At 44.0% G+C, this 13,163-nt stretch overlaps 1 protein-coding gene across 2 annotated transcripts in view; it reads right to left on the bottom strand.

Annotated features, from left to right (window-relative positions):
* KDM5B (lysine demethylase 5B) overlaps window positions 1-13,163 on the bottom strand; it is a 60,370-nt gene that overhangs the window by 42,125 nt on the left and 5,082 nt on the right. For both annotated transcript variants that reach the window (XM_064732909.1, XM_064732908.1), the window contains exons 2-4: window positions 4,854-4,931; window positions 3,452-3,574; window positions 2,398-2,568 (exon numbers count right to left, since the gene is read on the bottom strand). In XM_064732909.1, coding sequence (XP_064588979.1) covers window positions 2,398-2,568; window positions 3,452-3,574; window positions 4,854-4,931 — 372 coding nt within the window. The remainder of the gene's footprint in view (window positions 1-2,397; window positions 2,569-3,451; window positions 3,575-4,853; window positions 4,932-13,163) is intronic.

Raw genomic sequence — 13,163 nt, 5'->3', positions numbered from 1 at the left:
GGAGCCAGCACCAACAGGTTCACTGCAACTCCTCTGGGGATACCCAAGGCCTGTCTAGTCCAATTTCAAAATAAAGAGGAAAACAAATACCCCCTGTGGAGAGCTGCTTTGGGTATTACAAATGGCTGGTTTAAGGAATTTTTGCTGTTGGACTGAACATGAGCTTTAATGAAAACATGCTATTCCGGTCTATTCCCCTCTGAACAGCTCCAGAGAGTTTCATTATTTCAGCATGTAGATAGAAATATCTCCAGCTGGAATATCTGTCAAAATAACTCCTGAAGCCACTTTAAGATGTATTGAAACCACACAAACAGATAATGCTATACACAGATCTAGATGAGATTAAAGTTATGGCACAGTCATTAGTGGAAACTACATAATTTCATATTTTTGGCTTTTGCAGGAAAGAAAGCAATGACTATTTCAAGTATTACCAAATAAAGAAAAAAAAAATCAAAAGACTCAGTGAATACAAGCAGTAATCTTGTCTGGATGAGCACCAGAGCTGCATGAAGAGCTTCTCTCAACAAGCTGTTGAAGGAGGAAGCACATTTCCAACTGACAGCTGTCACACTGAACAGCCACAGCTCCTCCAAAAACACAGCTCAGGTGCTTACATTACCTCTGAACAGACACACAGTAACAAACACCTACACAAGAAGCATCTGGGTAAGCACCACTTAATAAAAACATGTGAAAGGAAGCCAAAAAGAATCTCATTTGACATGATACTCAAAAAACGTATTGTAAAACAAACTCACTTGAAAGACAACATTGTCAGGAAAAAAAAAATCAAATTAGAGGGAAAAGTGAGCTAAACTCAGCTTATTTCTGTGAATTCTCTCAGGTCATTAAAAAATCTGTGTCTGCCACATATAGGAGGGGAATATTTTAACTGTCTGGGGAGGGGAGGAGCTAAAAAATAAGTTAACCTTCCATGCATCACTTGTCTAGAACTGCCTCCACACGGGTTTGGACAGATGTCAAGTGCTCATTGCAAGGCAGAGCTTGAAAAGTCATTTGAAATGAAGCATGTCCTCATCTAAAGAGGAAAAACCTCTTCTAAAAGAGTTAAATACTGAGCAAGCCATGAAGTGAGTGTTAACTGTGTGACAGACACTCTCAGGAAATTTCTATTCCCAGGATACTATGGTACCATATTCACTGTTTTACAATTTAAATGAGATCTTTCCCTGTGCAATGGCACCTCAAAAATATGGCAGCAAAGACAGGTGTAACAAACACACAGGCTCAATAAAAACCCAAAAAGAAATCACAGTTTTCAGACCTAACATAAATGCCAAGTTTTCAATTAAATGCCTTTAGAAAATGATGCTGCTTTCCATTACTTAACATGAATGTTTGAGGGAAGCCACATTATTTTTGATCCAGCAGTTTCCTTAGCATGAAGATTTTTATCTTCAACTCTATTTTGTTCTTATCCTGTTTGCAAAAGTCCCCTTTTTCTGAAGAGCCAGCAGAATTTAGCTGTTCTTCACTGAGAAGTAATTGTCACTACCTACAGAAAAAGTCTAATTCTAACCTCTCTGGACTTACATCAAATCCCTTCCTCATTTTGGTAGCTTTGTGTAAAGGCCTGTGTTGATTTCTGTACACAGAGATATTGCTTGTAACAGGATTAGGGCATTTATTGCTTAAAAAAGGTCAGCACTCCTGTCTTTGAAAGATCATCACGGAAAGAGCATTTCAAAGAAATAAAAACGGATGTTGGCAACTGCAACCAATTTTGGTTTTCCAAATAAATGACTGCTGCTCTAAAAGATCAGACCTATTCCTCATTAGAGATTATGTGGCCTCCACTCTCAATCAACCCTGAATTATGGTTTAATGGCCAAATCAAAGATTGATGACTAGGAAGGATGAAGATTTAAACTTGAAAAATATCCCAAGTCACGCTGTTATAACATCACTACAGCAGCCAGGAAGCTTTCTGCAACTTGTCCCCCTTAGTGAACGTGCCACAACCCTGCCATGGCTTGGCACAGTCCCTGAGTCACTCTAGGCATGTGCCCACCCAGGCCCACAAGTTGTGGCAAGAGATGGATCTGGAATGCTCCATGAATGTAGCAGTACTTGGCCCTACAGAAATCATTACAGGAACATCCCTGAGCATGAAGCTCTGGTAAACTGCAGAGAGAATGCCAACAGACACTGCTGCAAACAGGAGTCAGAGGCTACCTGGGAGGACTAACGCTAAAAACTTCACTTCTAATGCAAAGTCTGCCTGTGGCTTCCTGAACTGCTGAGCACGGCCTCTGGTCACCTGCATGACACCAGGCACAAAATGCAGCTTCACAAACATTCCAGAAACCAAGAGAACCCTCCCAGAGTGGCTGCTCCATGAACTGAGCAGTTGCTTTCAGCACAGCTTACCAAGAGACTGGCCCCTGACTGGAACAGGTTGTAGGGGTAGAGAATTCGCTCGTAATGCGCGCGGATGTGCGAGCCCACGGCCTTGCCAGGAGCAAAGCCCATCCTCGTGGCTATTTTGGTCCATTTTCTCTCCTTGCAAACCACATCAAATCCTCCTTGTTCTGCAACTAGCTAAAAAGTGAAAATAAAATAGTCACATATTTAATGGTAAAACTATCAGTGTTCAAAGAAAAAGGCAGGACAACATTCCAATTGACATTTTAAACAACAAAAATATAGATTTAAAAAAACACAATTGCCATTGAAGTTATTTTAAGAAAATAACTGGAATATGTAACATATAACCTGTAATTCCTGTAATATATTACTGTAATTCAGGAATTACAAACCTGTTGAATTTACAAAGAAGTCAGTACCTGTGTTCCATGTGCACTCAGCCTACTCTGAGAACTTATTTAGCTGCAATTTGTCACTTTGTATCCCAACACAACTTTCTAGCACAGGACACTCAGTTCTTTTCACTGGAACAAGTGCTATAAAATAAACTCAAAATTTCCCAATAAAAACTGCCCTAAACATTAAAAAAAGAGAAAGAATGTATCCTATTGGAGAATCCCATCTCTTGCTATGAGCATACATTAACTTCTCCACAAGTTTAACGAATTTCATCCTAAAAGTAATTTGATTTTTTTTCTTCTATATTTCTAATGGAAATTCTTTTTCTCTCACTTTTGTCTTTGTTCAGGAGCTTTCCCCAATTAAGCCTAAGCTTATTCTTGACCAGCATACCCAAGCTCAGTTTTAATGAAGAGCTGTAAATTTAAGGTGATCTCCCAGCTCACAGGAAGACTTCCATGATAATGTGTTACTTACAGTCTTTCCCTGATAATTTATTCTTACTCTTACTTCCCATTAGCTATGTTAGCTTTAAACAAAGGAATACTTTTCCCAGCTTAGATATAGCCCAAGATCTCCCCTGACCCACTGTGATACCACCCCAGGAACTGAGGTAACACAGCAGCTCTTCAGGAGAGTTTTTCCATAATGGTCTTACTCTGTTAAGCTGAAATAAATCCAAGATCTTCCTCTCCACATGTGGAATTTTCAGTGTGCATCCTTGAAGCTCCCAAAACTTTGCAATCTGATCCAGAAAATTCAGCTTTACACGAGTTTGAGCCTGAAACCAACCAACCAAACAAGTGAACTGCATGCTAGAAGCAATGTAGGTTTTGTATAAGGTTTACAGCACTGCAGCTGGAGCTGCTTGCCCAGCTTTGCTCTCTGCAAGAGTCATTTTGCATTTTCCCTCTCATCATTTGAAGAAAAATAAATTCCATGCAGATACCAATTGATGGAATTTGTATCTTTTCTTGAGTCACTTTTTGTTACCTTTTACTGCATTGAGAAAAGTACTTTGGGAGAACAGCCAAACAGTAAGTTATTACTGCTAAAAGCTCCCTAAACCAGCTGCATTGTCAGGATTTATTGCATTTACTACATTAATCATTGCAATAGTTTATTACTATTTGGTTTATTTGCAATAAGCAAAACAGAGATTTTTTTTTTAATTTTTGAAGGGTTTTTTTTCTGTTATCCTTTCTCACTCTCAGGTGCATTTGTTTCACTTTTAAAGATACAAATGGGTCAGAGCAGGGCAAGTCTGGCTGGTTGCACAGCAATTACCACAGTTAGATCACTGCACTGCTGCTATGTAAGAGCAGTAACTTAAATTTTGACATATTTTATTTTCAGCACATTCTCTAATTTTAAGGTAAAAACTAGCCATATCTGTACAGATTAGCTTGTCTGCAAACTCCAGGGAGCTCTGAACAGCTTGTGGTCACACAAATCACCCCCTCAGCATTCCAAGCCAGCAGCTGAGCCCCTCCCCAGCACTTCACACAACCACTTCAGGGCTTCAAAAACCAAGAATCAGGAGAATAATCGGGCATAGAGTCACCATTATCCCAAATGGTACCAGCACTGAGCCAACCAGAACTCCTCACACTCCCCTTTAGTGTCAATTCATTGAAGCAGTGAATGAAAGTGCTTGTGAACAGCAAATTTCCACAAACTGAATCCAGATTTTGCAATTGTTTCTTCCAAAGGGCTGGCTATTTTTAAAGCACTCCAAGTGTTTCATCTCTTTTCCTTTGGAAAGATGCTGTATGAGTACAAAATACAGACACAGATCTATGGCCCTGGACAGTTTAACTACTCTGAAGCACCTGTGTGGAAAAGGCCTAAATTATGTTCCTTTAATGAGCATTAACATTACTTTTATGCCTGGAATGTTTCTAACCAGGTTCTCAAACAGATGAATTTCCGTGCTAATTAAAAATTGCTGTTTGTGGTCCAAAGTGCTGTCAGCTCATGGCCAACTCTGGCAAACATCACCTCCCAAAAACACACAGACACATTTGGGAGCAGAAGTACTGCCCAGCTTTCCAGTTTACCTCCAGTTCATTGAGCCTCTGGATCCTTGGTGTGAAGTGAAGCTTGTCCACATCGCACGCGAACGGAGGCTGCCAGTCCTGGAAAACAGAAGGGTTCCATCAAAAGAGCAGGGAAAGGAGAGGAGTTTCTGTGACAGTCAAAAGCCAGGGGAGCCCAAAGCATGAGGAGGCCCCCGTGGCCTCCAGAGCCTCCTCAGCCCCACCAGAACACAGAACTTGGTGCAGAGGGGGCTCAGCAGCCCCAGCCTGCCCTGTGCTGACACCCAAATCCCCTCACCAGGAACAAGTCAGCAGCAGGGTGAGATAGCTGGAGTGAGTGCCATTGCCTGCCCCTCAGAACACCCCACTGTGCTGTGGGATCTCAGCACCTCAGGACTGAGGTGTCACCGAGAGCACCCTTGGGGGGCTCGGGAGTCCTGGAATGTTCCAGAAGTGTCTGGTGGCTGGACTTTGATCCTACACAGGAGACGACACCTGTATGAGGACAGGAGGGTTTCACCGGGGTGAATGGTGAAGGGATTGGTTAATTAGAGGGTGAAACACAGGGTTTAGGATTTCTGTACAGGGGGGTTTAGAGAAGTAAGATGGAGGAATTGGGGCGTGTCCTGTCCTTCTGCTTCTTCTTCTCCTCCATCTTCTGTGGTGATGGTGGCACTTTGGGATTGGTCATTACTAAAAGTGCACCGGACAATAAGAATAAAAAGGATTGGGGAAAAATGATAAATATTGTACACGTAACCATGGGTATAAAGATAGGTGACTGTCCGGAGGGAGGGGAGTGTGCTCATGGCTGGCTGCTGAGCAGAGCTCTGTCGGGCCGAGAGAAAATCTTTTAGATAAACAATTAATAAACACCGAGACCAAAAGAAGAACTGAAGCCTCTTCTCGTCCTTTGATACGCGGGCTGCCCCAAGGCCACTCCGGGCCTTTCCAGGCCCTTCAAACAGCCGAAAACCGGACACTGTGCCTCAACCTGTCCTGTGTTGTAAGCCTGCACAGAACCATGGAATCATTAAGGCTGGAAAAGCCCTTTGTGATCATTGGGTCCAGCTTTTAACCCAGCACCACCACCACAATCACCCCTCACCCATGGCCCCAAGTGCCACATCCACACATCTTTCCAACAATTCCAGGGATGGCGACTCCACCACTGCTCTGGGCAACCTGTGCCAATGCTTGACAATTTCCTTGGCTGCAAACATTCAGGAAGAGCTGGAATATGACCAATTTTAAAAAAGATTGTTATTACTATTGTTATTACTATTACTGCAACTGAACTGTTATTTATAAACACAACTATAAAGCTATTTTATCTTTTAGATCTCTGACAACTACTGCACACTCTTGGTTTGCCAATACACAACTTCACAAAACTAAATTAGATTTGATTTAAACGTGACAGGAATTTATTACATATAAAGTTATCTTATTATCACTAATTACAGAATGAAGATAATGCACAAGTGAGCTACTGACAATGGAATAAGACAAAGCTTTGCTTCAGGAAAAAGAAAACCTTTCTTCAGCATTGGGTGACTGAGGCAACTGAAGTAAGACCAGCATCATAAACACAGTATTTTTTATTTTAGATTCACAGACAACATGAAAATTGGAGTTAAAACCAATCATACATGATTTCCAAAGCAATTATCTTACAAACAAACAAGGAGCAAGATTCACCAAGAGTGTGGAGAAGCTGAAGAGCAAAGAGAGCCACCAATCCATACATTTTACCAAGCGTGCATTGATTAATGCAGACCTCAAAATTGGCAATAGAAGTTCTGATCTTGCAAGGCACTTGCAGCACATCACAACTTGACAACTCCAATTGGAATTAACATTTGAAATGGAAATTAGACAATGGTAAGGGGTCAGGATGACAAATTATCCAGAGAATACTCAATCCTTGACCAGTGGGATATGTCTTGATTACTTTCCTACTTTTAACCACAAGACTGCCTGGTGCCCAAAGATGTGTTCTTGAGAAACTCGATAACACTAACCCTTCTTTGACTGCCTATTTATGCCAGAAAACCAAATGCAATGAAACCACCAAGTCTGAGGAAGAGAACTGACATTCTTTTCTAATATCCTGTTGTCTGATGAGTCATTTAGAGCCCTCAAGCTGTAAGATGAGTACAACTGGGAACAACTGGGCAGGATTTGAAGTATTGTACTTCAACAGGACAAATCTGACTCTCAAGCTGAACCAACTGGTTACATCATGAGCCACAACTCCAGAGTGTGCTCTGTACCAAAGACAGGGAGAGAGAAGACAGGCACCAAGACCAGGAGGGGACACAGCAGCAATGACACACAGGACCCTTGAGACACTGGGGACTGAATTAAACTGCCCAGGGGAGAACTGCAGGGAGCTTTGCTTAGGCTGAGAGTAAATGAAACCAAGAGGGCTGTGCTGCCTCTGGCTTTGCTAAGCAGTGAGCCAAGGCTGTTCCCATATGGACTCTGCATTGCCCCAAACCAGACCCTCTAACAAGGCTCTGCAGGGGACAAGAACCAGGAGTAAGAGGAACAGGGGCAAGAATTCAGCTCATGCAGGCAATGATACCACATCTGACACTGTCACCAGCCCAGGCTGCACTTCAGGGCCACCACCTGCAGTCACTGCACTGGCAACAGTCAGGGCAGCCAAGGAAGGGAGGGCACAGCACAGGAGATTTCTGGTCAGGCCACATGTCTGCTGGCACAGGCTGCTGCTGCATGCCACTGGGCACAACAGGAGGAACAGGATCTACCTGCTCCTGCAGGCTCTGGCTCATGCTCAGACTAAAGAAATGGAGCTCCAAGGGTGCCTAGGGCAGACACAGACCCAATCCAAGCCAGACAGCACAGAGCAGGCCAGTCCCCTCTGCTTATGGAAGCAAATGAGGAAGTTTATGTGCATGATCTTACAGAAACACCTCATTCACAGCTTGGCACCCGAAACATCCTGCTCCAGAATGAGCTGATTATCTCCATGATCTCCATGTGTCTATTTATTACTGACTGATGCATGTTTGGGGACAGCCTTTCCTGTTTGGCCAAAGACACTGGCTCTGGCAAAGCACCAGTCACCTACTGTGTTGGAAGAGTAACATGACTCCAGACAACACAAGCTGCCACAACAGGCATTTCCTACTCCTGCAGCTCTGCAGTTTACCAATGACTGAATGACCAACACACACACCAAGACGCCCTGATGGCATGTCAGCTGTTTCTCAAAGACAAGCTTTGGGAGCTCCATTTATTCAACAGCACTTTCAGAAGGTGACTTTTCAGCCCATCAGGCAGATGGGGTCATCAGCCAGAATCAAACATTTAACAGCCTTAAAAGTGTTTAATTTTCAGCAAGGAGAAAGTCATTGCAAGCGCTTCTGCTGGGTGATGGTAAATTGGGTGAATGAGAGGTAACACAGAATTGACTTCAGCTTCTGAGGTTTTTAGCAGGTACCATAGAATATGTTGAGTTGCAAGGGATCACCAAGTCCATCAGGATCATCACATCCAATTCCTGACCCTGCACAGACACTCCAACAATCCCACCCTGTGCCTGGGAGCGTTGTCCAAACACTTCTTGGACTCGGACAGGCTCGGAGCTGTGCCCATTTCCCAGTTGTTCCTGTTCAGTGCCCCAGCACCCTCTGGGGAAGAACCTTTTCCTGACATCCAACCTGAACATCTCCCAGCTCAGCTCCAGCCATTCCTGTGAGTCCTGTCACTTGTCATGAGAGGGAAGAGATCAGTGCCTGTCCCTCTGCTGCCCCTCAGGAGGATGTTGAAGACCCCAGTGAGGTCTCCCCTCTAGGCTGAACAAACCAAGTGCCCTCAGCTGCCCCTCATGAGGCTTCTCCTCCAGACCCTTCACCATTCTCACAGCCCTCCTTAGGATGCTCTCCAATAGCTTAATGTCTTTTTTATATTGTGGCACTCAAAACTCCACCAAAGACTTGAGGTGAGGCCACAGCAGTGCAGGTAGAGCTGAGGGAAACAACACCATACATAATATTTCACATTAGATTACTGTAAAACCACTCCTGGCTTTACAAACACACTACAGCACATCCCACTGCACACAAGCTGTGTCAGACCCACAGCCATTCACCATCTGGAGAAACGACAGCAGGTATAGCAGACAGTCCATCCTGACAGTCACTGAGTCATTTAAAGTCACAAGTTTATTTTGGAGCATCCAAACTACTCAAAGTTGATATAACAAATAAGGCTAATATTTATCTTTCTCTATTCCACAGTATGGCAAGCTCCTCAAGTCCTAAACAAGATACTTTCAACTCTTCTTTAACGTTTATTATTTACTCAACAAAAATCTTGGACACATTTTGAAGCACAAGTTACCAAGCCAAATGCGATGCTCGCTTGCAGGCCCCTGAAAAGACATTTCTGTGAGACAGAAATGCCTTTATGCACTTGGAAAGGCAGCAGCACCACGAGAGGGAGCTTTGTTGTGCAGGATTCACTTGCCAAGCTGCTGAGCCACATGAGCAGCTTTGCTGGGGAAGAGACCAGCCCCCACCCCCAGCTCTCCAGGCTCTCTTCCCTAAAGCTCCTGCCTGGGAATCAGTAAGGCTTGTCCTCTCCATCCAGATCCTCAAAGGAACTGGTTTGGATTCCCCTGTTTTAAAATAGGAATTTTAAAAGTGTAAGTAGTTCAATTTGAAGTGTCTTCCAACAGCCATGCTGAGTATTAAGTATATAGAGAGATAAAGAAGACATTAATTTCCTAAAAAATCAGTTCTTACTCCACCAGGACTCTACATTTGAAATTACTCTATTGTGTTCTCTTGTCCATCCCTGACTGTTATAAGCCTACAAGGGACAAACAAAATCCTGTGCCCACCTTGGCCTGCAATTGTTATAAACTTGTCACCAAATCCAGGCAAAAATGAGATTGACTTCAAAATTCCAAACTCTTCCATAAACTTGAGGGACAAATCCAGCCATGCAGAAGGCACGCTCTAAGGATCACATTAATATTTCAAGCAGTAATGTGAACTACAAATGGTCAGCAGAATTATTTCTGTGATTTCCATATTCCAGCTCCCAACTGAGCAGTTCCAGGGATGTCAGGCTTCAGAGCACTGCATTTCAGCTGGCAAACCTGCACCTCACCCAAACTCACTAATTAAAATTTAACCACCCCCACCCCTATGAATTCAAGTGAACAAGAAATTACCAACCTCCCTGCTAAGCTGTTCTACAAGTTGGTTGGCTTCAGCTTTTCTTCCTCCCTTATCCTCATGTCCTTTATAACCAAATCCCTCGTCTGCTGGCTGCCAAAGCAGCTATTCCTGAATCCCTCCCAGAAGAAATGCTTCAAGACATTTTTCAATAAACAAATACCTTTTTCCTTCTCTTGACAGAACCAGCTTTCCAGTCCTGCAAATAAAAGGGCTTTTTTCCTTGGGCTTTTTTCTGAAGTCTCTTATATTTTTTCAACACCTTTTGAAAACTGCAAGTAGCATTTTACTTGCAGTCTCTCCCATGTCAGACACACAAAAAAAAGAGACAGCTCTTTCATTATTTTGCTAGATAGCAGCTCATAGTAAGATCCAAAGGAATATCTTAGCAACTCTTGCCAGAGAAACACATCCATTCAGTAAACTGCAGCAATTCCCCCCTTCCTGGGATGCCCACCCTGTGAGCCTGACCTACATTCTTTGTTCCCACATCTATGATCTTGCCTTGGCAAAGGTGTTCCATGATTGCTGCCTCTGAGAGGAAAGGAGCACACTCAGTGACTCAGGAGGTCCCTTTCAGCCTCCTGGTTTTATGCCTACATTAAAAACACGCTTGGAGCTCAGATGGCAGAATGCACACAAACCCATTATCAGCCGGCAGTGGGTCAGCCACAAAGCTCCTGTCTAACGGGAACTAATCCCTCTGTGACCCTGTTAAAGGCTGACATCAGTTGGAAACTCCAATCAGCAGCTAACCCAGTTTGTGATGAACAGTCCTTCCTTGGCCATTTTAAATGGTGCAGATTTTTTCATCAAACCCCCTGAATTCCTCCTTGCCAGTAAGGGAACCTGAGTGCACTAACCCACCTCATGTGCAGAACTCTCCAAAAAGGAGCCTGGTAGGGTATTTCTTATTTGAGACAAAATTGGGCTCTGTTATGTATTGCACACTAGCAAGGGAGAACAGGCCCAACCACAGATCCTTCCCATCTGAGAACCACAGCAAATGAAAATGAGTGTACATTGGGAATCACTCCTCCAGATCCCAGTGCTTCTGTGCCAGCTCCACACCTGGAGAGAAATAAAGGCTCAGGTAAGCTGGAGGTGATTCTTAAGTGTCAGGGCCAGCTGCTCCTTGGGACAGAAAGGCAGAAAGGACAGAAAATACATGCAGGGTTTGAAGCTCTAAACACAACAGGCAGCCGGGCTCACACACAGGAGATGCCAGGCTCCTCTCCATGGAGGCACCTGCATGCAAGGAACAGACACAGCACCAGTGCTCCAGCAGCACTGCAGGTACAGCTGGGGATGGACAGGGTGTTGAGATCAGCAAATGCCAGACCCCTGATTCACTTCAGAGCACTGACCAACACCTGAAACAGGGCATGCATCAGCCTGGGGCCAGGCCCAGCTGTGGGTGTGTGAGGGCACCAGACCCCAAGAGCTGGAGCCACCTCCCCTCACTTTGCTCTGATCCCCAGTACATTCCCAGTGTGTGACCAGCAGGGACAGCGCACTCTGCTCCTCAGGCTGTCCCATCACAGCCCTTGCAATGATTCCAAACCCTCTGCAGAGCTCTAACTGGCAGCTTTCAAACCTTGACTTCACTGCCAATGTAACTCAGCTTAGGAAAAGAGCTGAATTTCACAGCCACCCAGAACAGCCATGGGCAACTCCACCAGCCTCAGCCACGAGCAGCTGCAGAGCCTCAGCTGCCCAGGGATTCCCTGCAGCTGCACCATCCACTGCCCTGGCTCTGCACAGCATCCTCCCCTTCCAGCTGCTCAGAACACCTTTCACTCAGGCACTCCTAAGGGCAGCAGCCTGGAAGATCCCACAAGTTCTTCTTGATTTCTAAAACCACTCAGCCTGGTCTCTGGACATGGACACAGCACTGCCCCCAGCACATCTCAGACACAACCCAACCATGTGGGATGGAGAGGAAGCACATCCTGATGGATACACAGCATGGTTTGCTTCCATCCACTGACAGCTTTTGTTTCATTGCTGGGCAAGGGAGCCATGTTCAGTTTTAAACTCCATTTTCAGCTATTAGCTATCTTAAGTTAGATAGAATTTCGGTCATTTTTTATGTTATTCTTGCCCCATATGGAAAGTTCTGGACTAAATAGTTTCATCTTAAATTTTCAACGAGCTGAAGAGTGTGTGTTGAAAATCCCACACTGAAAGAAACTGAGGCAAGGAAAGGAAATTCTCATTGTTTTTTAAGCCTACGCCAATGTTTCAGTGTTTCTGAAGAGCAGAAACCACTCGTGGTGACCACAGCAGCCTTGTGCATGGCCACTGCCATTAGTAAAATAAATAATAAACTAAAAATAATTCTTCTTTTGCATATTTTCTTGCTAATTAGAGATCAGTAAATAACCCACTCTGAATTTACCTGATTCCACAACACAACCCCTGTGATGAATATGACAAGTTCCTCATTTAAAGCCAACATTTCCTAACGACCTTTGCTAGCAGATCTACTTTTCTTCACATGAATTGACAGCAGGGGAACAGGAACCTCAGCACTAAAATATCTCTTCCCCTCCCAAAACCTCATTCATTCCTGATCCCAAAAGCAGCGGGTCTACCACTTTCCACCCTCCATGTCCCCTTCCAGCTGATCCTCTCTCAGTCAGAAATGCCCTCTTTGCTGACCCACCTGAGCCTGGCCCCTGCTCAGCAGGACTGACAGACGTGGCAGCACCTCTGGTTTCTCCCACTGAAGCTCACTTACATGTTGTAATTGAGTTATCTCTGTGTTTTCTTTCTGATAAAATCAACTGACTGAGCCTCTGTGTATTATCAAATCTGAAGGATCATCACCATCAACTTCCTGTTTCAGACAAAGTATCACAATTCTCTGCATTAATTCCTGTTTTAGTGGGGTTTTTTTACGGCTCCAGGATTAGATTGTCAGAACCTTCAGTCAAGCTGCTCCAAAACTGAACTGGTTTTTTGTTTTGTGTTTTCTTTTTCTCCATAAAAATGAAAATAAATCAAGCAACCAGCTGAATGAGAAGCCTAAACAGACCTTAAGAGATCTAAACAACATTTAAATCAATCTTGCTCCTCAAAACATGTCCCAGGAGGAGGAGGTCCATTTCTC

This window comes from Zonotrichia leucophrys, chromosome 26, assembly GCF_028769735.1.
Source record: "Zonotrichia leucophrys gambelii isolate GWCS_2022_RI chromosome 26, RI_Zleu_2.0, whole genome shotgun sequence".
NCBI lineage: Eukaryota > Metazoa > Chordata > Aves > Passeriformes > Passerellidae > Zonotrichia > Zonotrichia leucophrys.
The sequence above is the reverse complement of the archived record's forward strand: the minus strand, read 5'-3'. Positions and strand labels throughout refer to the sequence as shown.